Source organism: Dipodomys spectabilis, unplaced genomic scaffold (assembly GCF_019054845.1).
Source record: "Dipodomys spectabilis isolate Male_0828 unplaced genomic scaffold, ASM1905484v1 ptg000495l, whole genome shotgun sequence".
Classification (NCBI taxonomy): Eukaryota; Metazoa; Chordata; class Mammalia; order Rodentia; family Heteromyidae; genus Dipodomys; species Dipodomys spectabilis.
The window spans coordinates 169,117-197,094 of record NW_024871172.1 but is presented as its reverse complement, the minus strand read 5'-3'; the positions used below and the strand labels follow the sequence as shown (position 1 = coordinate 197,094).

General features: G+C 56.4%; 2 protein-coding genes across 3 annotated transcripts; both read left to right on the top strand.

Annotated features, from left to right (window-relative positions):
• Window positions 1-9: 9 nt before the first annotated feature.
• Ppp1r16a (protein phosphatase 1 regulatory subunit 16A) lies at window positions 10-22,627 on the top strand. The gene is made up of 11 exons (XM_042669374.1): window positions 10-100; window positions 14,307-15,214; window positions 17,398-17,468; window positions 17,537-17,682; window positions 18,367-18,470; window positions 18,537-18,661; window positions 18,759-18,884; window positions 18,974-19,049; window positions 19,129-19,258; window positions 21,284-21,449; window positions 21,703-22,627. Exons 2-11 carry the CDS (start codon window positions 14,956-14,958, stop codon window positions 22,078-22,080), a joined length of 1,581 nt encoding a protein of 526 aa, XP_042525308.1. The 5' UTR covers window positions 10-100; window positions 14,307-14,955; the 3' UTR covers window positions 22,081-22,627.
• A 940-nt stretch (window positions 22,628-23,567) lies between these two features.
• Window positions 23,568-26,756, top strand: Gpt (glutamic--pyruvic transaminase). Of its 2 annotated transcripts, none has more exons than XM_042669376.1 (12): window positions 23,568-23,826; window positions 24,220-24,417; window positions 24,540-24,629; window positions 24,716-24,824; window positions 24,916-25,049; window positions 25,172-25,415; window positions 25,514-25,593; window positions 25,664-25,800; window positions 25,871-26,045; window positions 26,127-26,282; window positions 26,362-26,474; window positions 26,542-26,756. In XM_042669376.1, exons 2-12 carry the CDS (start codon window positions 24,256-24,258, stop codon window positions 26,630-26,632), a joined length of 1,491 nt encoding a protein of 496 aa, XP_042525310.1. In that variant the 5' UTR covers window positions 23,568-23,826; window positions 24,220-24,255; the 3' UTR covers window positions 26,633-26,756. The 2 variants fall into 2 exon arrangements, with proteins under 2 accessions (XP_042525310.1, XP_042525309.1); XM_042669375.1 differs by having other exon boundaries at window positions 23,569-23,826; window positions 24,149-24,417.
• The last annotated feature ends 1,222 nt before the right edge of the window (window positions 26,757-27,978 follow it).

Genomic DNA, 27,978 nt, shown 5'->3' with positions numbered 1-27,978 from the left:
GGTGAGGCGGGAGCGGGGTCCGCCCCCGCGGCGCCCGGAGCTGCGCGGGGTCGAGTGACCCGCGGCCGCGCTGAGCCGGGGCGCGGCCCGCGAGCTGCAGGTGAGGCGCGTCCGGCGGGCGGCGGGCGGCGGCGCCGGGCCCCGGGCGGCTCCCGCGGGCAGCTGGGCGGCCTCCCGGGGGCCGCGGCCGCGTGTCTGCTCTCCCCAGGGAAGCCGTTTCCTGCAGCGGGCCGGTCCGGGGACGGCAGGGCGGCGAGGCGCGGGCCCGGTGGCGCGGGCGCCCGAGCGCGGGCCGCGGGCTCCTCGTGGGTGGGGGTCAGGCCGGACGCGCTGACCAGTCTGTGTGAGGCTCTTGGCCTGGTTTGGGCTCAGAACATGGTGGAGTTAACTCCCACGAGTGCCGGGAAGAGAGGTGCGTGTGGACTCGCCCGCGCCCGGGCGCCGAGCACACCCAGCCCCCCCAAAGCCCTGCGCCTCCCTTTCTTGGCCTAGCCCAGCAGTGAGTCCCCTGGGTCATTTCTGCTTCCCGGGTGTTCCCTGGCAGGACGGTGTTCCTCCCCGGGTGGTTCTTTTCCCTGAGGCTGCCTGGCCTCCCTGAAGGCCTAGGCCTCTGCAACACCACCTAGTTTGCTTCAGGGCGGCCGAGCTGGCACTACTCAGCCTGGAGAGCTCCGCCACGGAGCTGGGTTGCCGGGTGAGATCTGCCCAGACACTGGCTCCATGTTTTCATCATGCCACATCAGTGCTCAGAGCTCTGAGGGGCGAGCTGCCTGTCTCTGTCCCAAAGCTCCATCTCTGTGATGACTTTAGCCCATCCTTCATTCTCACTCCTGGACTATTCCCTATTGGCAGAGGCCACCAGCTCATGGATCCTCTGCCTCAACCTCCAGAGTTTTGGGGTAGGCCTGGGCCATGGTGCTGACTCCCAACACTGCTTGATTGGCTCTTCCTGGTCTGCTTCCTCCACTGCTTCAGGTCTCCCTAGATTCTGCTCTTCCTAAAGAGTTGCCTGGGCTGACAGATGCCGAACAAGGGGGCTCCAGCATCTTTAGGCTCAGTTTTGGGGCTGCATCTGAGGGATTCCTGAACCTCTGATCTTATGGCAGCTTGCTGTAATGTCTTCATTGTGTGCAGTTTAGGAGCCCTAGTCCAGGTGACCCAAGATATTGTAACAGCCTCCAGGTTCTTGCCCTACCCTAAATGTGCCCCATCCCAGTGCTTGCTCTGCATACACCTGCTGAAGTGCCTCACTCACAGCCTCTCTTGGAACTTCCTCCTGTGTGTCCCTGGCACCAAATCATGTACACCTGAGCGAGGCCTTTCTCTGATGTATCCTGTGTCCCATCCTGGGTTGTACATGAAGTGACCACCTGTTTATTCACCAGTTATTGTTTGTTGTGAGGCAGACACTGGGCTGAGCTGTCCTTAGGATACTGAATGGTATGTCAAAAATTAAAATGTGGTGAGAAAGTTACAAAGTAATCACAGAAGAATGTTGAGGAGGTAACATTTATTTATTTATTTATTTTTGGGTGCGGTCCTCGGGCCTGAACTCTGGGCCTAGGCGCTGTCCCTCAGCTCTTCAGCTCAAGGCTAGCGCTCTACCACTTGAGCCATAGTGCCACTTCTGGCTTTTTTCTTCTTGCTTATGTGGTGCTGGGGAATCGAACCCAGGGCCTCAGGCATGCAAGGCAAGCGCTCTACCACTGAGCAAGGAGGCAACACTTAAAATGTGATCAGAACCAGCTGCTGGTAGCTTATGCCTGTAATCCTAGCTACTCAGGAGACTGAGATCTGAGGATCGTGGTTCAGAGCAAGCCCAGGCTGGAAAGCCTGTGAGATTCTTATCTCCAATTAACTACCAGAAAACTGAAAGTGGCCCTCTGGCTCAAAGTGGTAGAGTGCTAGTCTTGAGTAAAAGAGCTCAGGGACAATGCCTACACCTTGAGTTCAAGCCCCACAATTGACCAAAAAATTAAAAAAGAAGACGTGAAGATGTAATCTGGTGAGGGAACTTTCCCAGCAGAAGGAGCAGCCACTGTGAGGGTGGCATGCATGTAATAAACTAGGGCTTCAAACCTGTTCTATAAATATCCCAGGTTTGCCAGCTACATGGCTTCCTTCGCATCTATTTCCTGCTATTTGTGGAAAAGCAGCCACAGTGGTAGAGTGCTTGCCTAGCACGCATGTAGTCCTGGGTTCAATTCCTCAGTACCACATACACAGAAAAAAACCAAAAGTGGTGCTGTGGCTTAAGTGGTAGAATGCTAGCCTTGAGCAAATGGAGCTCAGGGACAGTACCCAGGCCCTGAGTTCAAGCCCTCCGACTGGCTAAATAAAAGAATGGCCTCGCTGAATGGTCAGGCTTCATCTCATTGCTGCTCTTAGAATAGTTTTCCAGGGCTGAAAAGCTGACAGGAAAGGTGGCTCCCTGCTCTGCTTCTATGGATGAGGCCTTGCTTCCTCACCTGTGGACCTGCCACAGCAGGTCACCCATAGGTGATTGAATAGCACAGCACAGCAGCCAGTTTCCCAGTGTTCCAAGGAGAGGGAGCAGGAAGCTAGGTTGCCTTTTATGACCTGTCTTGAAGGTTTATACCATTATGTTTGCCTTTTGTTTCTTCCTATTTGTTAGAAGTCAGTTTAGGCTCCACATTTTTCTTTTTCTTTTTAGTTGTAGGGCTTGAACTCTGGGCCTGGGCACTGTCCCTCAGCTCTTCAGCTCAAGGCTAGCGCTCTACCACTTGAACCACAGTACCACTTCCAGTTTTCTGGTGGTTTATTGGATACAAGAGTCTTAAAGACTTTCCCACCTGGGCTGGCTTGAACTGTGATCCTCAGATCTCAGCCTCCTGAGTAGCTAGGATTACAGGCGTGAGCCACAGGCACCTGGCAGGTTCCACGTTTTTAGGGAAATATTTTTGTGATACTATTGTAGATTATATATAAATGTAAATATACACACACTTTTTATTATTATAGAGGTGATCTACAGTATTATATACTCTTAAAGTTTTCTGTTTGTTGCCAATACAAATCCAACAATTGATTTTGGCATATTGTCTGTATATGCTAAACTTTGCTAAATATACCTGTCTCTTTTGGTGACTTTTTTGTAGGTTCCTAAGAATGTGGGGTTATGGGGAGGGGTATGTGTGTATGCTCTGGTACTAGGGCTTAAACTCAGTGCCTAAACACTGTCCCTTAGTTTTTTTGTTGCTCAAGGCTGATGATATCCTACCACTTGAGTCACAGCTGTACCTTTGGCTTTTTGGTAATTTATTGGAGATAAACGTCTCATGTACTTTTCTGCCTAGGATGGTTTTGAACCTCAATCCTCAGATCTTGGCCTACTGAGTAGCTAGGATTACAGACTTGAGCCACCTGTGTCTGGAGTAAAACCACCTTTTCATTTATGATATTGCCATTTTTTTTTAGTGCTGGGATTAAACTTAGGGCTTTACACATGCTAGGAAAGAGATATACTTCTGAGTTATATCTTCAGCTCTTTTGGAACTTTATTTTATTATTATTATTTTTTGTCGGTTGTGGGGTTTAAAGTCTGGGCCTGGGTGCTGTCTCTAAGCTCTCCAGCTCAAGGTGAGCACTCTACCCCTTGAGCCATATCACCACTTCCAGTTTTCTGGTGGCTAACTGGAGATAAAAGTCTCACAGACTTTCCTGTCCAAGTTGGCTTTGAACCATGATCCTCAGATCTCAGCCTCCTGAGTAGCTAGAATTACAGGCTTGAGCCGCCAGTGCTTGGCTAGAATTTTATTTTGAAGACTGACATTGGTGGCTCACACCAATCTTAGCCTTCTCAGGAGACTAAGATCTGGAAGATCAAGGTTAAAGCCAGCTCTGGCAGAAAAGTCCCTGAGACTCCATCTATAAAATAACCTTCAGAAAGTGGTGCATGCCTATAATCCCAGCTATTTGGGATGCTAAGTTCTGAGAAGCAAGATTCAAAGCCAGCATAGGTAGACAAATATTAACAGACTTTTTTTTTTTTGGTCAGTCATGGGTCTTGAACCCTGGGCCTGGGCGCTGTCCCTTAGCTCTTCAGCTCAAGGCAAGTGCTCTACCGCTTGAACCACAGTGCTACTTCTTGTTTTCTGGTGGTTAATTGGAGATAAGAGTCTCAAGGACTTTCCTGGCCTGGGCTGGCTTTGAACCATGATCTCAACCTCTTGAGTAGCTAGGATTACAGGCGTGAGCCACCAGCACTCGGCACTCGGCTTAAATGTAACAGACTTTTTGGGGCTGGGAAGGTGACTCAGTGGTAGAGTGTTTGCCTTGCATGCATGAGGCCCTGGGTTCAATTCCTCAGCACCACATAAGCAGAAAAAGCCAGAAGTGGCACTGTGGCTCCAGTAGTAGAGCGCTAGCCTTGAGCTGAAGAGCTGAGGGACAGCGCCCAGGCCCAGGGTTCAAAATAGTAACAGACTTTAATATCTAATTAACCAGCAAAAAGTCAGTATTAGAGGTGACTCAAGTGGTAGAACACTAGCAGTGATCAAAATAAGTTTGTAGGGCTGGGAATGTGGCTTAGTGGTAGAGTGTTTGCCTAGCATCATGAAGTCCTGGCTTCGATTTCTTAGTACAATATAAACAGAAAAAGCCGGAAGTGAGAAGTGGTGCTGTGGCTCAAATGGTAGACTGCTAACCTTGAAGGGAAGAAGCCCCAAGTCTGGCACCTGTGCGCACGTGTGCGCACACACACACACACACACACACACACACAGAGTTTGTAATAGTGAGAGATAAAGCGTCCAAGACTGCATACTAGATTTGGGGAAAGACAAAAATTAAAGCATCAAAATGGGTATGTTAGAGCCGTGCGCCAGTGGCTCACGGATCACTGTTCAAAGCCAGCCCAGGCAGGAAAGTCCGTGAAACTGTTATCTCCAATAAACCACCAGAAAACCGGAAGTAGCGCTGTAGCTCAAGTGGTAGAGCACTAGCCTTGAGCTGAAGAGCTGAGGGACAGCGCCCAGGCCCAGAGTTCAAGCCTCACAACGGACAAAAAAAAAAAAAAAAAGTATGTTTATACATCTAGTTTCTCTAATCCCAGTTACTCAGATAGCTAAAGCAAGAGGGTAGTAGGTTGGAGGCCAGTCTGAACAATTTAGTAAGACGCTGTCCCAAGATAATTTTTTTTTTTTGGTCTGTCATGGGGCTTGAACTCGGCCTGGGTAGTATCCCTCAGCCCTTCAGCTCAAGGCTAGTACTCTACCTCTTGAGCTACAGCGCCACTTCCAGTTTTCTAGTGGTTTATTGGAGATAAGAGCCTCATGGACTTTCCTGCCTGGGCTGGCTTTGAACCGTGATCCTCAGATCTCAGCCTCCTGAGTAGCTAGGATTACAGGTGTGAGCCACTGGCGCCCAGCTCAAAATAATTTTTTTGTATGCTGATGCTAGGGCTTAAAAAAACAAAAACAGCCAGGCACTGTTGGTTCATGCTTGTAATTCTAGCTTCTCTGGAGGCTGAGATCTAGGGATTGCAGTCAAAGCCAGTCCTGGTAGGAAAGTCTGTGAGACTCTTATCACCAATAAATTACCAAAGGAAAAAAAAAAGCTGGGAGTAGAGCTGTGGCTCAAGAGGTAGAGTTCTAGGCTGAGCAGAAGACGCTCTGAGTTCAAACCCCAGGGCCCACACAGAAACAGGAAAAAAAAAAGAGAGAGAGAGAGAGAGATAGGTTGGTTTCTTTAGCATTTGTCTGTTTATTGCTAGTCCTGGGGCTTTAACTCTTGGCCTGAGTGCTTTTTGCTCAAGGCTAGCACTCTACCACTTAAGCTACAGCCTCACTTCCAGGGTTTTTTTTGTGGGTAATTGGAGATGGAGTTTCACTGACTTTCTTGCCTGGGCTAGCTTTGAATCAGGATCCAGATCTCTGCTTCTTGAGTTGCTACGATTACAGGCGTCAACCACTAATTCCTGCTTATTTGGGGTAGTTTATTGGAGGTAAGAGTCTCTTGGACTTTTCTGCCCAGGCTGGCTTTGAACTGTGATCTTCATATCTCAGCCTCCTGAATAGGATTACAGGTGTGAGCCACTAGTGCCCAACTTCTATTCCTTTCTGTTTTCTTTTCCTTAGTGACTTTTAGGGCCAGACCTCTACCCTGTTGGCAGCCTGCTCTTCCATCCATTTTCCAGGAAGTTGTAATTGTGAAGGCCTTCCTTGGGGTGCCTTCCGCTGTGTGTGCAGTGGGGTTGTCTCACAGACTGCAGGGGCACTGTCTGTTAGGTACAGCCCATCTGTCTTGTGTTAAGTCTGGGGAACCTCTTCCATCCACAACTGTGCCACAAGGAGTAGCCTGGTCCCTAAGTCTCCATCTAGATTGGAGTCATGGTCCCTGCGGGCTAGAGGGCTTTCAGTTAGAACAATCCCACTATCACCCTCAAAAGATTTTTTTTTTTTTTTTGATTGGTCAAGGCGCTTGAACTCTGGGCCTGGGCACTGTCGCTGAGCTGTTCAGCTCAAGGCGAGCGCTCTGCCACTTGAACCATAGCACCACTGCTGGTTTTCTGGTGGTTTACTGGAGATAAGAGTCTCACGGAGCCGGAGCCAAGTGCTGGTGGCTCATGTCTGTAATCCTAGCTACTCAGGAGGCTGAGATCTGAGGATCTCGGTTCAAAGCCAGCCCAAAGCCAGCCCGGGCAGGAAAGTTTGTGAGACTCTTATCTCCAATAAACCACTAGGAAACCGGAAGTGGCACTGTGGCTCAAGCAGTAGAACACTTGCCTTGGGCTGAAGAGTCCAGGGACAGCGCCCAGGCCCAGAGTTCAAGCCCCACGACTGACAAAAAAAAAAAAAAGAGTCTCACAGACTTTCCTGCCCGGGCTGGCTTTGAACTGTGATGCTCAGATCTCAGCCTCCTAAGTAGCTAGGATTACAGACGTAAGCCATCGATCAGCAAATTAAACAATTTTTTAAAAAATTATCTTTAGGGCTGGGAAGGTGGCTCAGTGGTAGAGTGCTTGCCTTGCATGCATGAGGCCCTGGGTTCTATTCTTCAGCACCACATAAGCACAAAGAAAAAAGCTGGAAATGGCGCTGTGGCTCAAGTGGTAGAGCGCTAGTCTTGAGCTGAAGAGCTGAGGGACAGCGCCCAGGCCCAGAGTTCAGGCCCCATGACAGGACCAAAACAAAAAAATATTTAAACAGTTCAACAAATAAGTTTATAAATATTGTGCATCTTGATCAGTGTGATCTCTTCCATAGTTCATCTTTCTCAATTCAAATCTCCCCCCCTCTCTGCCCTCTGCCCCCCATCCTGGCACTTGAACTCAGGGCCTGGACACTGTCCCTGAGCTTCTTTTGCTCAAGGCCAGCACTCTTAACACTTGAACCCCAGTGCCACTTCCTGCTTTTTCTGTGTATGTGGTATTGAGGAATTGAACCCAGGGCTTCATGCATGCCAAGGCAAGTATTCTACCACTGAGCCACCTTCCCAGCCTCTCACTTTTGTTTTGTTGATTTGTCACTGTTGTACTTGACAGACCTGTTTCAAAGTCTGACCCTTGGTGTCTAGGCCCTTTAGGGCTGTAGAAATACCTGAGGTGTGGCTCTGGCTCCCCCAGAAGTTGCCATTTGCAACTTCCCTTCACTTGCTCCTTTTTCTCTCCTGGTTCTGGCTGACTTTTATCTTCAGTTCTCTTTGAATCTCTTTTCAAATGCAGATAGCTCATTCTTCCTAGCTGCTTTCCTTTGTGCCCCTAGGCCTCTGACACTAGGCTGTGAGTTAGTTTATTAGATTTTAGAGCCAGATAGCAAAAGGAAAGGAAATTAAGGAGGGAGATTCAGAGCTTCTCCTGATTTCTGAGGAGAAGCCTTTCTAGATTTTCTGCTCCTGAAGAAGTTGCTTTGAGAGCCGTCCCCTGTACGTACGGCTTCACATCTCTGGCTGCAAATGTGTAGCTGTTGTGGGGTTCTCCCTCATCATAGGAGCTAAACGACAGCTTATTTTTGTAGGTCGGAAACAGAAGAAGGTTTCCATTTCATAACAGCTTTCTTGCTTGTGCCAGGAAAACCTGAGCCTCAGGTGAAGGTCCCGAGGATAGTTGAGACCAGAGGATGAACAGGAATTAGCAGTCTGCAAGACAGGCTCCGTGACGCGCCCACACGGGTGGACAGGCATTGGGCTCAATTACTGGGAATGCTATGGAATCTGGTGCTGAGTGGCTGACCCCGAAATAGAGAGGATGTGGACACGGAGCCCTCATTCATTGTTGCTTTAGACATCGGCCTAAGGGCAGTGGCTTTAAACAACTTCAGTAGCCCCCTAAACAGCCAGTTGGGGGTGTGAGGATGCCTAGCTCTTGACTGGTTCTGACTGTCTTGGGCTGTAGTTAACTAACTGCCAGCCTGGACTGTGCCCTGTAGGTTCTAAGGTGGGAGGCCATGGTGGCTCCCAGCAGGTCTTTCCACAGGGCAGTGTTTTCAGAACATGGGAGGCTGGCCCCCTGTGGGATTGCCAGGGAGAAGCCATGGTGCCATTTCCGGCTTGACCTTGTATACCCTGGACTGAGCGTTCTGCATCATTAGGGCCATCAGCAGGAGTGGTCCAGCAGAGGGAGAGTTGGGCCTCCAGCTCTGCTGTGAAGGGCAGAGAGCACAGAGCTGAAGCTGGGGGTGGGTGGGATGCGGCAGCACAGTGTGGAGGGCCGCTGGGGTGTTGGGGTTGTGATCAGAGTCCCAAGAGTAGCAAATGGCAGAGTTAGATTGAGATGTTGGAATGGGGGCAGCTACTTTGGTGACTGGGTAGAGGGTGTAGATAGGACAGATACCTCATTAGCAAGAAGAGGTCAAGGCTGAGAAGTGGTAGGGTCATGTAGGGTCATCCATAAGAGTGCTTAGATAGCAGAAATTCAGCTGGATAGGAACTCAGTCCTATCTGGTGGGACTCCTGGGGAAAGGAACGAACGAACAGGGCAACAAGAAAGTAAGCAACAAGAAAGGAATTAGCTTGCGCAGGAAAGGGTGTGGGGCTGGCTTGTGGTTGGCTGAAACCCAAAGGAAGCTTTGAAGGTTGTGGTCAGAAGCCTTGCCCCCCCCCCCCCCAAGTTCTCCGGAGGCTTCTTCTACCCCTTACGCAGGTCTGGGAGAGTCTTGGTGTCTGAGATCTCCAGTCTTACCTGTACTGTAGGTATGTGTAGGAGCCCTCCTGCCTCAGGGGCAGGGCACTGACTGGACAAAGCCTCCATGTATGCTGTCTGATCCGAGTTCAATATGCATCCTATGTGTAAGCTCTGGGAAAGGGAGTACCTGCTGTCACCTCCCTGGGGTCTGTGTCATCAACCCTTTACCTCTGCACTGACTGAGGGTCGTCAGTCTTAGCCATTGTAAATGTCCAGCTGGCCACTGTCTTCCAACATTATGGGTTTTTATTTTATTTATTTATTTTTTGGGTCTGGTCGTGGGGCCTGAACTCTGGGCCTGGGCACTGTCCCTCAGCTCTTCAGCTCGAGGCTAGCGCTCTACCACTTGAGCCACAGTGCCACTTCTGGCTTTTTTTTTCTGCTTATGTGGTGCTGAGGAATTGAACCCAGGGCCTCATGCATGCAAGGCAAGCGCTCTACCACTGAGCCACTTTCCCAGCCCCATTGTGGGTTTTATTTATGTTTTACAATGTGTTTGAAAATTAAGTGTAGTTGGATTTGTCAGCTTTTTTCCTTTGGTTTCTGAGTTTCATGTCATGTTTAAAAAGGCTTCCCTCTGTGCTAGGATTATAGAATGTCTTCTACCATCGCTCTTGTGCTCTGTGGTTTTCTAATGTTGGGCCATGTGTGTGCTGACAAGGTTACTTTGCTGTGAGGAGTGAGGAGGGCCTTGCACTGTTTCCCGCTGGTTTAGGTAGATCTCCTATGGCTGCCCAGGCTCAGGGACCCTCCTTGCCGCCACAGCTTCCTACAGGACCTCTTTAGGCTCCGTTTACATTCCTGCTAACTACTCACGCCCGTTCTCTTTGGACCTCTGGCACAGTCCTGCTCCTCGGGGCTGCTCTGTCCGTCTTCCTGGCATTTGGCCACCTGTTGCTCCTCAGGCCTGTGACTCTTGCCTTCTGCCTTTCCCTGGACTGTGTACTCCCTGCTGTGGGGTGGCGTGCCCTGTCTTGTCATCTCCCTAGGAGTGTGGAGATGGAAGACATGCATGATCGGTGTGTCTCTGTGTGGCCTTGGCCCTTCTGTATTACTTCTCTTGACCCCCAGGCTGGAAGTTAGTGTGTGCTTTTCCTCCTCTGGCGCCAGTCTTAGGCCTCTACAATGGCACCTCATGTCTGCCCAGAACAGGGCTCTTTTGTAGTTTGTTTTGTTTTGTTTTTGGGTCCGGTCGTGGGGCCTGAACTCTGGGCCTGGGCGCTGTCCCTCAGCTCTTCAGCTCAAGGCTAGTGCTCTACCACTTGGGCCACAGCGCCACTTCTGGCTTTTTTCTGTGTTGTTTATTAGAGATGAATCTTTTTTTTTTTTTTTTGTCAGTCGTGGGGCTTGAACTCTGGTCTTGGGCGCTGTTCCTGTGCTCTTCAGCCCAAGGCAAGCGCTCAACTGCTTGAGCCACAGCACCACTTCGGTTTTCTAGTGGTTTATTGGAGATAAGAGTCTCACGAACTTTCCTGCCTGGGCTGGCTTTGAACCACGATCCTTAGATCTCAGCCTCCTGAGTAGCTAGGATGACAGGCGTGAGCCACTGGCATCCGGCTTAGAGATGAATCTTATGGCCTTTCCTGCCTGGGCTGGCTTCGAACTGCAATCCTCAGATCTCAGCCTTCTGAGTAGCTAGGATTACTGACGTGAGTCACCAGTGTCCTGTCATTGTTGTTTTTTGTGTGTGTTGTGCTGGAGATTAAATCCAGTGCCTATTGCAGCCTAGGCAAGGCTCACTCTCCCTTTGATGGTTCTTGTACTGGGATTTGAACTCAGGATCTCACATTCTCTGGTCACTAGAGTCACCCATCCAGCCCCGGCTTTTTTTTTTTTTTTTTAGATTATTCCTTATACTATGATATCATACTTTCAACCTTTTTTTTTTTTTAAGAATTTTTATTTTATTTATTTATTTTTTTGGGGGGGTCCAGTAGTGGGGCCTGAACTCTGGGCCTGGGCGCTGTCCCTCAGCTCTTCAGCTCAAGGCTAGCGCTCTACCACTTGAGCCACAGCGCTACTTCCGGCTTTTTTCTTTTTGCTTATGTGGTGCTGAGGAATCGAACCCAGGGCCTCGAGCATGCAAGGCAAGCGCTCTACCACTGAGCCACCTTCCTAGCCCCCCCCCCCCCCCCCCCCGGCTTTTTGATGGGTCATTGATTACAGGAGTTTCTCAGCTGGGCGCTGGTGGCCTGTCATCCTAGCTACTCAGAAAGCCAGATCTGAGGATTTTGGTTCAAAACCAGCCCAGGTAGGAAAGTCCATGAGACTCTTATCTCCAATAAACAACCAGAAAACCGGAAGTGGCGCTGTGGCTCAAGTGGTAGAGCGCTTGCCTTGAGCTGAAGAGCTCAGGGACAGTGCCCAGGCCCAGAGTTCAAGCCCATGACCGACAAAAACAAGAGAGTTTCTCAGATTTGTCTGTCAGGGTTGATTTTGAACTGGGATCTTCGATGATGCTAAGATTATAGGTATAAATCGCTGTGTGCTGAGCTGTTTAGAAACAGGCTCTTGCTATGCTTTCCAGGCTGGTCTTGAAAATTGTTGGGCCTGGGTGACCTTCCTGAATGGGGACCACAGAGTACACCCCTGGTCCCTGCATATTCTTATTTCATTTTTCCCTCCTAAAGTATTGGAATTTGAACTCAGGGCACTACTTGCTTTGCTTGCTTGCTCTGCTAGTGCTCTGTCACTTGATCGATGCCTCCAGCCCACTTCTTGTGAGGTAAGTCTCAGACTTTCCTGCCTAAACTGGTTTTGAACCACGATCCTCAACCTTAGCTTACTGAGTAGCTAGAATTACAGGCGTAAGCCACCATTGCCTGGCTGAGACTCCCACTTTTTTTACTGACTGGTATTGTAAACAAGATAAACTCTTCTGGTTGTAAGTTACAGAAATCAATTCCAGTAAAGTCCCCTGAATGGCTGGGATCCCCACAGGGATTACTTTGTCAGCTGCCCAGCGTGGCCCCTGTGCTGTCATGCTAGAGCCAGGAGGCTCTCCTCATATCTGAGTGCTGCTGCTGTTTGCCCTGTCTGTCCTGTGTGCTGAATGGATTTTAGTAGGAAGCTCCCAGAAAGAGGTGGTAGAAGTATGTGGAAGGGTACATTTCAGGTCTGGCCTGTAGAGGGCGCCCGACTCCTGTCCCACCTTGGTTTTTCTCAGTGTCTTCCCCCCACGCCCCTTAGTTCTTCTGTCTTTTGTCTGGACAGCATACGCTTCTACCTATCGCTTGTCACCGCTTCCGTGTGGATAAAGTGATCTAAGGCCCTTGCAGCTTCCTGCTGCCGGGCTTTAGCGGTATTGTGCATGCCTTGAGGCGTTATGGTGGATGGTTAACAGGACAGTGTGGGTGTAGGCATGGCTGTCGCTGGAGACTGTGGCAGGAGTGGTGGCATGTTGAGAACACTAGGTTTGGGCAGTCAGCTGGGTTGAGTGTGGGGCCTGGGCTGGTGCTGTCCTTTGACAGAGGTCAGCTTTGTCGAGGAGTCACAGAGCAGTATGTTTCTCTGCAGTATGGGTCAGCCCAGGGGTGGCTAAAACGGGTAGAGGTGGGGCCAGTGTCCTTCCGGGCGCTTCCTCCCTACGGGATCCTGCATCCTGATGTAGCTCCCCCAGTCTTGAAGCTGAAAGCATCCTAGATCACCCAGATTCTCAGCTTGACATTCCGGGGAGGCTTGGGGCAGCAGAGGCCCTGCTCAGCCCTTCTCTTGGCCCAGTGTGGTGTGGTGGCCATTTGGTAGGATTCTGCTGAGCCAGCTACTATGTCTTATATGTCTTAATGGCCCAGATAAGTCTTCTCCTTTTTTTTTTTTTTTTGTTGGTTGTGGGGCTTGAACTCAGGGCCTGGGTGCTGTCCTCCAGCTCTTCGCTCAAGGTTAGCGCTCTACCACTTGAGCCACAGCGCCACTTCTGTTTTTTTTTTTTTTTTTTCTGCTTATGTGGTGCTGAGGAATCAAACCCAGGGCCTCATGCATGCCAGGAAAGCGCTCTACCACTGAGCCACCTTCCCAGCCCCTCGTTTCATTTTTTATTGTGTAGGCCAAGGACATGAAATATTTTTTCTTCTACCAGATGATACATGTGTGGATATCTTAAATCTTTACCTTGTCACCAAGGTATGCAAGTGCATGTACTTGACTCTGCTCTGATCTCTCAGGTGGGCTAGGGGCGTCTTCTGGGAAGGATACTGATGATTGAGAGGTGCAGCCCTGTCGGACAGGAGGGTGTTCACCGCGGCAGCAGCCGTAGGCAGGGCTCTGCCATGCCGGTGGCGTCTGGCATCTCCTCCTCAGGTGTCTATGCTAGCAGCTGCCTGAGGCTCCCGCTGGCCTGTCTTAGTGGGGACCCTGCATCTTAGAGAGCGAGAGCAAGATCAGCATCTGGCCTCTGGCCTCAGTAGCCATGGACATGGCCAACAGGAAGTGGGTGCTTCTAGTTCCAACCTTCTTTGTGCCACGTGATCTGCAGAGTCCTTGGGCCCTTGCATGTCTTGACCCCAAGTAGCCTCACACCGGGCACACAGGGCACTCAGTCCAGGCAGGGTAAGCTGTGAAGAGTGGCTCCAGTGTCAGGAGGAACCTAACAGGACTGATGTGGCCTACTCGGAGGAGACGTGGGCTTGGCCTGGATACAGCACGGCCTTTCCTCCTACAGATCTGACCATGAGCGTCCCGGTGACTCCTTCTGGGTGCCGGGTAGGGTACGGTTGTTTCTCACGTACCTCGTGACAGGTGGGTCACCTGCACCAGTGTCAATACAAGTGCAGCTTTTAGTGCAGCCAAGGATGGCTGAAATCCTGAGTGGCTGGCATCTCAATGAGGAGCAGGTGATGGGTGAAGACCCAGGAGGTGGAGTGGGCCATGTCCTTGGGCTATCCCAGCAAAATCCAAAGAGATCTTGTCCAGTCCAGCTGGCCCTGGGGGACAGCTCCATGGGGCTGGGAAGTCCTAGTTCTGCTGTCCAGTTGTGCAGCCTGCAACACAGTCTGGAAGGGGGAGGGGGCTGATAGGCCGTTTTTGCCCTTCCCTGGGTGTGTGCTGTGTTGGCAGGGAGTAAATTGCACATAGGGCAAGGCGCTGAGATGCAGGAGCCAGGGTTCACTGGAGCTCACCTGCCCTGCCCGTGAGCCCGCCTTGATGTGCTTCCTTGTTTACTCCTCAGGTGTGTGGCTGCTGGAAGAGGCGGCTCCCCCAGACATGTCGGCAAGCTCCGTGGCCCCTCTGCTACCTCGCTACCCTGGACACTGGGAGCTGGCCCCAGCCTCATTTTCTTCAGCCACACCTCATTAGTCCTAATGTGCTGATTGGAAGACCATAGGAAGGGGCGGGCATGGGAGCAGAGCAGGCTCCCAGCGGCCCTCAGGGGCCTAGCAGTTGATTGCCTCTGTCTCCCTTCCTCTGGCAGAAGGCCAGGGAGCTGGAGCTTTGTTATCTGGGTAATTTGCTTCAGAGCTTGGACTGAAGCCTCCCAGGTCTTAAGGCCACTTCCTAAAGGCTGTGCACCCTGACCCCAGGAAGGAGGAGAGGAGTTGCAGGTGCACAGCCCTGCTGGCTGAGCAGCTGAGACATCAGGCTTGCCTGGGGAACGGCTGCACCACCCGCTCGCCCTCCTCGCTCGGGCTGTGCTGGACCTGGGTACAGCGTAGGGCCTCCTGACCCAGCCTTGCCAGGGCAAAGGGCACCAAGCCTTGGAAAGGGGATGCCCCCAAGGGTGCCAGTTCAGCCAGCTGCCCCACCCCTCAGGCCCAGCCTGGCCCCCAAGTCCCCCACTGAGGTGCCCCAAGAAGTCCTGTGGGCAGACGTCTCCCACCATGGCCGAGCACCTGGAGCTGTTGGCAGAGATGCCCATGGTGGGCAGGATGAGCACCCAGGAGCGGCTCAAACATGCCCAGAAGCGCCGTGCCCAGCAGGTGAAGCTGTGGGCCCAGGCTGAGAGGGAGGCCCAGGGAAGGAAGGGCCCTGGCGAGCAGTCCCAGAAGGAGGCAGCCGGCCAGGACCAGCAGAAGCAGGTTCTCTTCCCTCCCAGTGTCGTCCTTCTGGAGGCTGCTGCCCGGAGCGACCTGGAGGAAGGTGAGTGTGCACAGTGGGCACTCGCACCATCTGAGCGCCGCCTCATCCCACCTCGGGCTGGAATTGGACCTAGGCCTGTGCAGATCCTGGGATCCAGCCACAGGAAGTCCCAAGGCCCTCCTTTAGACAGTTGCCCTGTGGCGGGACAGTACAGGTCACAGTGTGAGGTAGATGAGGTTGGCAGGGCCAGTCAGCAGAGGATCCTTTAGAAAGACTCCAGTGCTTGCTTAGCTGGTGGCCCTCATGGCCTTCTGCCTGAGGCCCAGCCCCTGTGTGCCTGGATTGGCGCATTGGTAGAGTGGGTTGGTAATACCTCTAGAGGCTGAATTGGGTAGGCTGGTCAGGCCAGGGTGAGGCCCAGAACACACATTGGTTGCTTTTGCTCCAGGCACTTCCTCTGGCTCTTTCCTACATGTTGGAACCTTCCTAGCCCAATGACAGGCGTGATCTGACAGGCCCTGTTGCCCCTCCATTCCCAGGCTTGCAGGTCCCCTGTGTACAAGGACCTGGGGCCAGGACGAACAGGGGTCCCGGTGTCCTTTGCCCTTCTTTCTTCCCTCCGGGACAGAGTGTGAGGAGAGGGCAGTGTCTGGCCAGCAGCCCTTCCGAGAGGCCTAGAGGCAGCGGGGGGGGGGGGGGGGGGGGGGGGGGGGCGGAGGGAGGAACGTGGGGAACTGTGGGAAGAAAGGTGTGTCCTGCTCTATTCGACCTTGACCAGAGTTGAGCCTGAGTAGGCCTCTTTAGGGGCGTAAGGGGATGGGGGATGATGTGTTGCTTGTCACTGGGAAAGAGGAGAGGATGGGCCCTGTGTGGGGCCGGCAGCAGCAGTGGGGTGGGCAGTGACCTGTGGTACTGCTGGTGGCTGCCGCAGGAGGCCTGTTCTGGGTCTGAGTTGGTGGTGCAGTGATGCGGGAGGGTCAGGGGTCGCACTCTCCTCGGGGGCACCTACCCCCCCCCCCGCCTCTCCTCCCCCCCCTCCCGCCTCCCCTCCCCCTCCCTGCCTCCCCTCTCCCCCCCCCGCCTCACCTTCCCCCCGCCTCACCTCCCCCCTCCTCACCTCCCCCCTCCTCACCTCCCCCTGACCCCTCCCCCTGCCCCCCTCCCCCGCCTCACCTCCCCCCGCCTCACCTCCCCCTGCCCCCCTCCCCCTGCCCCCTCCCCCGCCTCACCTCCCCCTACCTCACCTCCTCCCTCACCTCCCCCTCCTCACCTCCCCCCGCCTCACCTCCCCCCGCCTCACCTCCCCCTGCCCCCCTCCCCCTGCCCCCTCCCCCTGCCCCCCTCCCCCCACCTCACCTCCCCCGCCTCACCTCCCCCCCTCACCTCCTCCCTCACCTCCTCCCTCCCCTCCCCCGCCTCACCTCCCCCTGCCCCCCTCCCCCTGCCCCCCTCCCCCCGCCTCACCTCCCCCGCCTCACCTCCCCCTGCCTCACCTCCCCCTGCCCCCCTCCCCCTGCCCCCTCCCCCGCCTCACCTCCCCCTACCTCACCTCCTCCCTCACCTCCTCCCTCACCTCCCCCTCCTCACCTCCCCCTGCCCCCCCTCCCCCCGCCTCACCTCCCCCGCCTCACCTCCCCCTGCCCCCCTCCCCCTGCCCCCTCCCCCGCCTCACCTCCCCTGCCCCCCTCCCCCTGCTCCCTCCCCCGCCTCACCTCCCCCGCCTCACCTCCTCCCTCACCTCCTCCCTCACCTCCCCCTCCTCACCTCCCCCTGCCCCCCCTCCCCCCGCCTCACCTCCCCCGCCTCACCTCCCCCTGCCCCCTCCCCCGCCTCACCTCCCCCTGCCCCCCTCCCCCGCCTCACCTCCCCCTGCCCCCCTCCCCCCGCCTCACCTCCCCCGCCTCACCTCCCCCGCCTCACCTCCCCCGCCTCACCTCCCCCGCCTCACCTCCTCCCTCACCTCCTCCCTCACCTCCCCCTCCTCACCTCCCCCTGCCCCCCCTCCCCCCGCCTCACCTCCCCCGCCTCACCTCCCCCTGCCCCCCTCCCCCTGCCCCCTCCCCCTGGCCCCTCCCCCCGCCTCACCTCCCCCCCTCACCTCCTCCCTCACCTCCTCCCTCACCTCCCCCGCCTCACCTCCCCCCTCACCTCCCCCCTCACCTCCCCCCGCCTCCCCTCCCCCCACCTCCACTCCCCCCCACCTCCCTCCCCCCCCCCGCCTCACCCCCTCACCCTTCTTGTAGTCCTCCAGCTCCTCAAGAGTGGGGTCAGCCCTGACCTGGCCAACGAAGACGGCCTGACCGCGCTGCACCAGGTCAGCCCGTGCGGGGTGGGGGGGCGGGGAGTCGGCCGGGCTCTGGTGCTCAGGGTGCTTGTTTGCAGTGCTGCATCGATGACTTTCAAGAGATGGTGCAGCAGCTGCTGGAAGCTGGGGCTGACGTTAATGCTCGAGACAGTGAGTGCTGGACACCGCTGCATGCTGCAGCCACCTGTGGCCACCTGCATCTTGTGGAGCTCCTCATTTCCAGGTAGGGCCTGCATGGGGCCTGTCAAGAAGGGCCTTCAACACAGATAGCTTCTCAGGTGGTCCTTCTGTGATGCTCCCACTTATCTGCTGATCCTGCCCGGGGCTCCGGGGTGGTGGGAATGCTCAGTGTGGTCAGGGTCCTGCCTGGCAGGCTGGCCTCCCGCTCTGGCCTGAGGACCAGTCTGGGGTCCACATGGAGAAGTGCCATGCTGGTGAGTGCTGAAAGTGGGATCGCTAAGGGAGGAGAGAGAGTGAAGTCTGGGAGAAGGAGCCTGGGCACAAGTGAAGCCCTGAACTCACATAGGGGAGATGGAGAGCAGAGGAGACTGGGGCTTCAGGAGCCTTCCTGTAACCCTGCCTCTCCAGTCACTCGGAGGGGGGAGCTTGGCCCTGTGGCTCCCAGCCGACAGCAAGCAGTGAGCGTCAAACCCCAGACAGCTCCAGCCCTGTTCTCCCTCAGGCCCTGCATACTGCGTAGGTGCATCCGCTGTACTTGGGGCCCGTCCCAGATGGGTCCCGGGAGCCTGGGGCCCGGATGAGTAGAGATGGCAGGATGGGCTGTCTGGATGAAGGACAGGATCTAGTCCTGCCTCCCCAGGACATTGGAAGCCGAGGCCTCTGCAGAGGGAGAACCTGCTGACAGGGCTGGGCTCTGAATGGGGGGCCCTGTCTGTCTGCCCCGCAGTGGTGCGGATCTCCTGGCAGTAAACACTGATGGAAACATGCCTTACGACCTGTGTGAGGATGAGCAGACTCTGGACTGCCTGGAGACAGCCATGGCTAACCGTGGTGAGTGCGCTCTGTCTGTGCCGGGGTGGGCCCCAGCAGCCTCTCTCTGAGCCTGCTGCCCCCTAGGTATCACCCAAGAGAGCATTGAGGAGGCCCGGGCAGTGCCAGAGCTCCACATGCTGGATGACCTCCAGAGTCTGCTGCATGCTGGGGCTGACCTCAATGAGCCCCTGGATAATGGGGCCACGCTGGTGAGGACCTGGCCACATGGAGGGGTCTGGCCCTGGGTGGGTGCTTTCTGCAGAGGGCTGTGGGGCCAGAGTTCAAGGCTGGGTGGCCTTTCTGCAGCTGCACATCGCTGCTGCTAACGGGTTCAGTGAGGCAGCTGCCCTGCTGCTGGAGCACGGAGCCAGCCTGAGCGCCAAGGACCAGGATGGCTGGGAGCCGCTGCATGCCGCAGCGTACTGGGGCCAGGTGAGTGCTGCCACAGGCAGGTGGGTGGCGCCGCCCTGCCCGAGCCCTCAGCAGAGCCCCTGCCTGCCCGCCCGCCCGCCTGCCCACAGGTGCACCTGGTGGAGCTGCTGGTGGCACTCGGTGCCGACCTGAATGGAAAGTCGCTGCTGGATGAGACACCCCTCGGTGAGTGTGAGGCCTGCCCCGCTACCAAGGGGCGACGAGACGGGGAGGGGCTCCTGTGACCTCCCCCTCCTTTCCTCAGACCTGTGTGGGGACGAGGAGGTGAGGGCGAAACTCCTGGAGCTGAAGCACAAGCAGGACGCACTCCTTCGAGCCCAGGGCCGGCAGCACTCCCTGCTGCGCCGGCGGACCTCCAGTTCAGGCAGCCGTGGGTAAGCCTCCCAGGGCAGATGCTGGCTGCCCTCCCCCCTGCCTGCCTCCTCCCCCTGACCACCCCTCCCCCAGCTGCCTCCTCCTCCCCCCTCCCCCCCCGACCACCACCCCTCCCCCCACTGCCTCCTCCCCCTGACCTCCCCCGCTGCCTCCTCCCCCCTGACCACCCCCCACTGCCTCCTCCCCCCTGACCTCCCCCGCTGCCTCCTCCCCCCTGACCTCCCCCCACTGCCTCCTCCCCCGACCACCCCCCACTGCCTCCTCCCCCCTGACCTCCCCCCACTGCCTCCTCCTCCCCGACCCCCCCCTGCCTCCCCTCTGACCACCCTCCCCCGACTGCTGACACCCCCCCCCCGACACCCCCCCCCCCCGCCTCCTCCCCTCTGACCACCCCCTGGGACGGACCAGCTCTGCTGGAGCACTGGGACCAACCGACGGGACAGGGATCTCTGGATAGGTGGGCAAGGAGTGGGCGAAGAGACAGACACAGACTCAAAAGAGTTGCATCTGAGTGTATCTTTATTGAGGAGAATTAACATTTTTTATTTTTATTTATTTATTTATTTATTTTGGGTCCGGTCATGGGGCCTGAACTCTGGGCCTGGGCGCTGTCCCTCAGCTCTTCAGCTCAAGGCTAGCGCTCTACCACTTGAGCTACAGCGCCACTTCCGGTTTTTTTTCTTTTTGCCTATGTGGTGCTGAGGAATCGAACCCAGGGCCTCAGGCATGCAAGGCAACCTTCCCAGCCCCGAGAATTAACATTTTTATACAGTGTGTGATTGTGACATAGATTGTTTATTTAAGCACGTAATCAGTTTTTTAAAAAGGCAAAGCATTGATGAATTACATGAAAATTGATGACTATCCCACCAACTGTTTAAGCTAAGTGGTGTGAAACAAGTCTAGCATATTGTTTAATAGAATGTGTCATCTATTTAGCCTTTAACAAACCTAAGACAGGGCTGTACTTATGTTGTACTCTTTTTATTTTTATTTTTATCCAACTATTTTCATCTTTATAAGCTCCTGTATAAGAAAATGGTTCTTGGTTGGTTCAGGAAATATGATGTTACTAACTTTATATTTTGTGTGAAACCACCGTCTATTCCCTATAATGTAAGTTGGACTAAACTTAATCATAACTGTTGGGAGAATCTTTCTTTTTCTTTTATAATCAGAGGTCTTTTTTTTTTTTTAGAACTCTCTGAACTACTGGGATAACTCTTTCTAACTTAGTTTAATTCATTGATTTTGTCTGTTGGACATAGCTGGTAATTTTAAGTCTCTATATTTACAATGCGTGAGCCGCAAAACCGCTTGTGAAGTTGTAGGAGTTTCTGGAGGCAACGTCCCAACAGATGATAGATTGATTGGGGCATTTCCCACATTTAATCTTTGGTCTTAGTCTTTATTATTTAGAGAAGCCGTCTCTATTGGACTGGAAAGATACAACATGCTCTGTTCGCAGATCAATAGAAAAATAGCCAAAATAAGAATAAAGGCAACGAATGTAAAGCCAAGAAGAATATAGTAAGAATAAAGGTAGAGGCTATAAAGGTGCAGCCAAGTGTATGGGAAGCCTTGAACCAACACCCCCTTCCTGCAGGCATGCTTCCTTGAAGCTCTTTGTCTAAGGAGATCTCTCAGGCAGACTCCGTAGGAGCAGGAGGTGGCGTGGCTACCCCCCCCCCCCCCCCCCCCCCGTGACTGCCTCTTCCCCCCCCACCCCACCCCCACTGCCTCCTCCCCTCTGACCACCCTCCCTGACTGCCTCCTCGCCCCTGACCACCCTCCCCCCACTGCCTCCTCCTCCCTGACCCCCCCTGACTGCCTCCTCCCCTCTGACCACTCTCCCTGACTGCCTCCTCCCCCCTGACCACCCTCCCCCCGACTGCCTCCTCCCCTCTGACCCCCCTCTTCCCTTGACTGCCTCCCCCCCCCCCCCACTGCATCCCTGTGAGCCCCAGAAGCACTCCCAGGAAGCTGTGACCTCTCCTACCCTTTCCTATCTCCCTCCCACCCAGGAAAGTAGTAAGGCGAGTGAGCCTGACCCAGCGCACAAACCTGTACCGCAAGGAACACGCCCAGGAGGCCATTGTGTGGCGGCAGCCACCACCCACCAGTCCTGAGTCACCTGAGGAAGACGAGGACCGTCAGACAGACGCTGAGCTCTGCCTGCAGCACCCAGAGGTGAGCGCTGTACCTCTGCCCTGCCGGCTGTGGGGAGAGCTTGGCGGTCCGCCTGGCTGTGGTCTGGCGGTACTGGCCCCTTGTGGAGGACTGTGGCCTTGCATTCCAGAGGGGCTGGTGTGCCCCAGAGGTGGCTGCTGCTGACCGGCCTACCACCCCTCCATGTCCACTCCATCCCTCCTGGAACCCGAGGCTGGGGCAGGTGAGGGGTACCACCTCCTCATGGCCTCTGAGGCCCTGGCTTTGCCCACAGGAGGACCCTAAGGACCCCAAGCCTGCCGGGACACACAATGGCCGCGCAGGGCTCCCCCCAGGAAGGCACCTGTACTCCAAGAGGCTGGACCGGAGCGTATCCTACCAGCTGAGCCCACTGGAGAGTATCGCTCCTGATGCCGCTGTCCGGGACAGGACTCACCACACCCTGGCACAGCTCAAGCGTCAGCGAGCTGCTGCCAAGCTGCAGCGGCCAACCTCCGAGGGGCCTCAGGTCCCCGTGGTCAGCCTGCAGGACTCTGAGAACTCTCAGCCTGATGGTGGCCCCAGGGCCGTGGGGGACCCACCTCTGCTCAGGCTCACAGCCCCCTCCGAGGAGGCCCCTGTGGAGAAGAGGCCATGTTGTCTGCTCATGTGAGGGGCTGAGGGACCCCCCGGCCGCTGCTCTGGAGCCCCCCGGGGGGATGTCCCCGGCCGCTGCTCTGGAGCCCCCGGGGGGGGGGGGGACCCCTGGCCGCTGCAGGGCGTCCCCTGGTGCTGCTCTGGAGCCCCCCGGGGGGGCGTCCCCTGGTGCTGCTCTGGAGCCCCCAGGGGGGGGGGGACCCCTGGCCGCTGCAGGGGACGGCCAGCACAGCGCCTCTCCTGGCTCCGGCTGCCCTCTCAGGGATGGACCTGTGGGCTCGAAGGCCGCAAAGGCCGTTTGTCCTGAGACTTGATAAAGGCTGCCTACCCCCAAGCCTTCCTGTGTGTCTCTGGGGAGGGGCAGGTGGTGCATCTGGGTTAGGGGCCTCCATGCCTGTGGGTGCATGCTAGGGCTTGCAGGAGGCAGCGCATGTGTGGGAGAACTTTAGACACAGGCGAGAAGCTTAGTCTCCATCCACACCCTCCCTGGCTGCAAGCTGCTTCTTGTAGGCTCCTTTGTAACTCTGCTTTCCTGAGGACAGCAGGGGACTTTAGAACCAGGGCTGAAGGTGACCAAACAGAATAGGGACTCCAGCCTGCCAGTGTTTCTCACAGGACTCTTGGGTCGGACAGCGAGCGGAACAGGAACAGGGCCATCGCCAGACACTTCCCAGGGGGATGGGTCCCCAGCCTGGCGTGCAACGCGACCTCGGGCCTGCTGCCGCCTCAGCCGCCCAGCCGCGGTGGCACAGGGGACAAGCAGCCGGCCACTCGGGCATGGCTGGCTGGCATAGTGTGGCCCCTTCGGGCCTCAAGCTGGAGGGCCGGTCACCTTCCGGGTGCCCAATGGATGAGCTGCCATCTTGCCCTCTGAGCACCGGCCGGTCAGCCCTGGGGCCCCTCCCGCCTTCCTCAACCGTTGGAGGATTGGAGACCTTGGCAGTTCTCGGGAAGGGCCAGGGGCTGGCTGCTGGCTAACTTTAGAGAGGGGTGGTGCAGCTGCCAAAGGTCTGCCTGCCACCAAAGCTGCCAGAGAGCGGCGGTGGCTGGCCCTGCCTGGGCTCAGCCCGGAGTAACCTATGTCCTGGCCTGAGGACAGGAGAGGCAGGTCAGTGGGCTGGAAGGCTGCCAGGAGGTGCCAGGTGAGAGGGAGTGTGTCCGTCCGTCCATGTGTCCCCCAGGCCCCCCTCAGGGCTCTGCATGTTCACTCTCCAAGCCTGGAGGGGCAGGTGGCGCGGCCCAGGGCTCATCTTGGATTTGACCAGTTGCCTGCTGCATGGCTGAGCTGAGCGGCCTGGCTCCCTGATCTTCAGGAATAGATGCAGCCTGCGGCCTTGGTAGCCAACCCTCCTGGGGATTACTAGCTCCCTGCAGGGCCAGCAGAGGTGGGGCTGTGAGGACCAATCATAGCTCACTTCCTGCTCCCTCAGCCAATCAGGAATGAAAGAGAAGGGTATCTTAGGTTATGTCTGGCAGGCGTAGCCCTGGGGCGCTGCATTGAAAGGGCATGTGGGCAGTCCAGGGTGAGTTGTCTGAAGGTCCAGGGTCAGCCTGCCTTGTCTCCAGTCCCCTGCCCCTCCTCCCAACCCCTTGTAGTGCTGATCTGGGACCAAGGTCCAAACTATAGCACCCTTGCAGCCTTCAGGCATGGCTGCCAACTGGGTAGAGCCGGGTGGGAGCTTTCTGCTCTCCTCCCCCAGGGTCTTAAGGCCTGTCTCAGTTTCCTAGGAGAGAGGTTGGCTGGCTCAAGCAAAGACAGGAGGTGAGAAGTCCTGGCCTCTGCTGGGCCCTGCTGGGTAGATCTCCAGCAGCCCCTGGCCCCCATTCTCGCCTTGGGGGCCATCCTGGCACCTCCTCCCACCCTGCTGAGCTCTCAGGCCCACTGGCCCCAGTGCTGAGCTCCCCCCTCTCCTGCCCGTGCGGGTCTCCTGCTCCCCTATCACGGGGACTCTGAGAGGTTCTGGGCCTCACCCCAAGCCCCGCCCGCTGCCTCACCCACTCCCTGTGGCTCCCGAGGGCAGAGCTGTGCCTGGCAGTTGGGGTTGGCCCGGGCTGCTTCAGCTCCTCAGTCCTTTCCCTTTCAGCGGGGGCCACAGGCTGCTGTGAAGAGGCTGCCGTCTTGAGTGCCTGCACCAGGGATCCCTCCTCCCCTCAGGTCTGGCTCCTTCCCTGCTGCCCCTTGAGCAGAGCCATGGCTCTGAGGGAAAGTGATCGAGGCCAAGCTCCAAGGAAGGGGCTAAAGGAGAAGGTGCTGACACTGGACACTATGAACCCGTGCGTGCGGAGGGTGGAGTACGCAGTGCGCGGTCCCATACTGCTGCGAGCCTTGGAGCTGGAACAGGAGTTGCGTCAGGTATGAGCTTGGGCCCCATGCTATCATTCCTGTGCTCCTGGGCTACTGAGTTTGCCCCAGGCCATGTGGGGTCTAAAAGCTGTGAGAGTGGTAGACAATATGGCTTCCTGCTCCTCTTGCAGGGTGTGAAGAAGCCCTTCACGGAGATCATCCATGTCAACGTTGGGGATGCACAGGCCATGGGGCAGAAGCCCATCACCTTCCTGCGCCAGGTGAGGCCGCTGTGCTTCTTGTCCCGTCCCGGTCCTGCCACCCCCCCCCACACACACACCCTGACCTCAGCACTCTGTTGCCCTAGGTCTTGGCCCTCTGTGTTCACCCAGCTCTCCTGAGCAGCCCTGACTTCCCAGAGGATGCCAAGAGCAGGGCTGAGCGCATCCTGCAGGTGTGTGGGGGCCACAGCATAGGTGAGTGCCGGCACCAAACTGCATCCAAGCCCCAGGGCTCCTCGCAGGGCTTGTAGAGGGCCCAACCTTGCTCTACACTCCCCGAGTCTAGGAGCCTATAGCATCAGCTCTGGCATCCAGATGATCCGAGAAGATGTGGCCCTGTACATCGAGAGGCGGGACGGAGGCATCCCTGCAGACCCCAACAACATCTTCCTGTCCACAGGGGCCAGCGATGCCATTGTGGTAGGCTGGGCAAGGGCGTGCAATGCCCAGCTTGGCTCAGTCTGGTCTGGCTGCAGCTGCCCGCAGCGGGAGATGGGTGCAGACCTGGTCCAAACAGTCCATGCTGTCCGTCCTTCTCGCAGACGGTGCTGAAGCTGCTGGTGTCCGGCCACGGCTGCACGCGCACTGGAGTGCTCATTCCCATCCCCCAGTACCCGCTCTACTCGGCCGCACTGGCTGAGCTGGATGCTGTGCAGGTGGACTACTATCTGGATGAGGAGCATGCCTGGGCGCTCGACGTCTCCGAGCTGCGGCGTGCCTTGCGCCAGGCCCGTGACCACTGCCACCCACGCGCACTCTGCATCATCAACCCAGGCAACCCGACTGGTGCGCTGCCCCTGCCCCTGCCCCTCCCTTCCTGGTCACTGTCCCTTGGACCTGAGCTGTGCCCGAGTGACGGCAGTGCTGCTGTACCCATACCCCAGGGCAGGTGCAGACCCGAGAGTGCATTGAGGCCATTATCCGCTTCGCCTTTGAGGAGGGGCTCTTCCTGATGGCTGACGAGGTGCGCGCTGGGCACGCTGAGGCGGGGTGGCAGCCAGGCAGCCAGCCTGGTGACCGCAGTCCCTCCGCAGGTGTACCAGGACAACGTGTACGCCGAGGGCTCGCAGTTCCACTCCTTCAAGAAGGTGCTCATGGAGATGGGGCCGCCGTTCGCAGCGCAGCAGGAGCTCGCGTCCTTCCATTCCGTCTCCAAGGGCTACATGGGCGAGTGCGTGTGGCCGGGTGGGAGGCTGCAGGCCTCTCTCTTGGGCCCTGCTCAGTGTCCGCCTGCCCGGCAGGTGTGGGTTTCGTGGTGGCTACGTGGAAGTGGTGAACATGGACCCCGAGGTGCAGCGGCAGATGCAGAAGCTGCTGACCGTGCAGCTGTGTCCACCAGTGGCTGGCCAGGCCCTGGTGGACATGGTGGTCAGTCCACCTGCCCCTTCCGACCCCTCCTTTGCACAGTTCCACGCGGTGAGTGGTGGCGGCGAGGGCCAGGGCGGCTCAGGGTGCCGTGTTCCCAGATGGCCGCGATCACCCCCTCTGTGGCTGCAGGAGAGGCAAGAGGTGCTGGCCCAGCTGGCAGCCAAGGCCAGGCTCACTGAGCAGATCATCAACAGCACTCCGGGGCTCCGCTGCAACCCGGTGCAGGGTGCCATGTACTCCTTCCCGCGAATTGAGCTGCCCCCACGCGCCGTGCAGCGTGCACAGGTGGGTGCAGGGCTGGCAGGGGCAGGGAAGAACAAACGAGACTCTCAGCTGACCTGTGCCTTCTGCACCCCCACTCCAGGAGCTGGGCCTCGCTCCAGATATGTTCTTCTGCCTGTGCCTCCTGGAGGAGACCGGCATCTGCGTGGTGCCCGGGAGCGGCTTCGGGCAGCGGGAAGGCACCTACCACTTCCGGTGAGGCTCAGCCCAACAGTCGGCTCCTGGCCACTGTGCCTCTTGGCTTACCATTGGCTCCTTTCAGGATGACCATCCTGCCCCCCATAGAGAAGCTGCGGCTGATGTTGGAGAAGCTGAGCCATTTCCATGCCAAGTTCACTAGCGAGTACTCCTGAGGTCACTGCCCTGGCCTGAACACGGTTCCAGGGCCCCTGGAGCCTCAGGAGCCCGCAGTCCTGGCTTTGCTTACAGGCTGGGCACCGGACTCCGGCTCTCTAATAAAGCTGGATGCTATTCTGACTCTGGATGCAGTGTGTCCACTGATCTGCTGAGGGCAGCCTCTGGCCTCTGAGCTTGGGACTCCACCGCAGGGACTCGGGGCTGCTCTCTGGAGGAGCACTCAAGGAGGGCTTCCAGAGTGGGATCTTCTCAGCTAGTCTCCACCCAGTCGTCTGAGAGACAGGCCACCTCCATGAGCTGGGTCTCCTTCCCACTGGGTACATGGGAACCCATTCAGATAAAAATAACTGACTGGTAAGGAGTGTGAGGGCAGGAAGGGGCACCTGTGCCCCCTGGGGCTGCCTAGTGAGTCAGGAGGAGAGGGTCACAGGGGATCCTGTGACAGGGGTCCCAGAGGAGCAACATCAAAAACAACTGTCATCCTACCTACTCAGGAGGCTGAGATCTGAGGATCACAGATCAATGCCAGCTCAGCAGGAAAGTCCCTGAGAACTCTTACCTCCAATTAACCACCAGAAAAATGGAAGTGGTGCTGTGGCTCAAGTGTTAGAGCACTCACCTTGAGCTGAAGAGCTGAGGGACAGCACCCAGGCCCAGAGTTCAAGCCCGATGACAGACGGACAGACAGACAGACAGACACACACACACACACAAACACACACACACACACAACAGGCTGGGTCCTGGTGGCTCTCGCCTGTAATCCTACCTATTCAGAAGGTCAAGAGCTGAGGATTGTGGATCAAAGCCGGCCTGGGCAGGAACTTCCATTAGATTCTCATCTTCAATTAACCATCAGAAAATCAGTAGAATTGTGGCTCAAAGTGGTAGAAAGCTAGTCTTGAGCAAAAAGATAGCACCCAGGCCCTGGGAAAACAAAAAAGAAGCCAGCACTTCCCTGTGCTGACCCACAGGACAAAGCTGCTGGCCCAGTTTCTACCTGGAAGCAGGGAAGTCATTTTGTGGCCTAGGGACAGCGAAAGCGATAGAGGGAAGAACAGCCCAGGGGAGGGAGACGTGAAGGCCTGTTGTAGGCAGAGCAGACATGCTGCAGGTCACCCCGGTGGACACGCTGACCCCATTGATTCACAGATTTATTTCTAATTGTGCTAGGGTTGACCTGGGGCTGACTGCCCTTTTTATTCACTTTGGGCTGGTCCTGTGGCTTGAACTCAGTGCCTGGGTGCTGTGTCCTAGCTTTTCCATTTAAGGCGCGCTCTGTCACTTGCGTTACAGCTCCACTTCTGGCTAATTGGAGATAAAATCTCGTGGACTTTGCTGT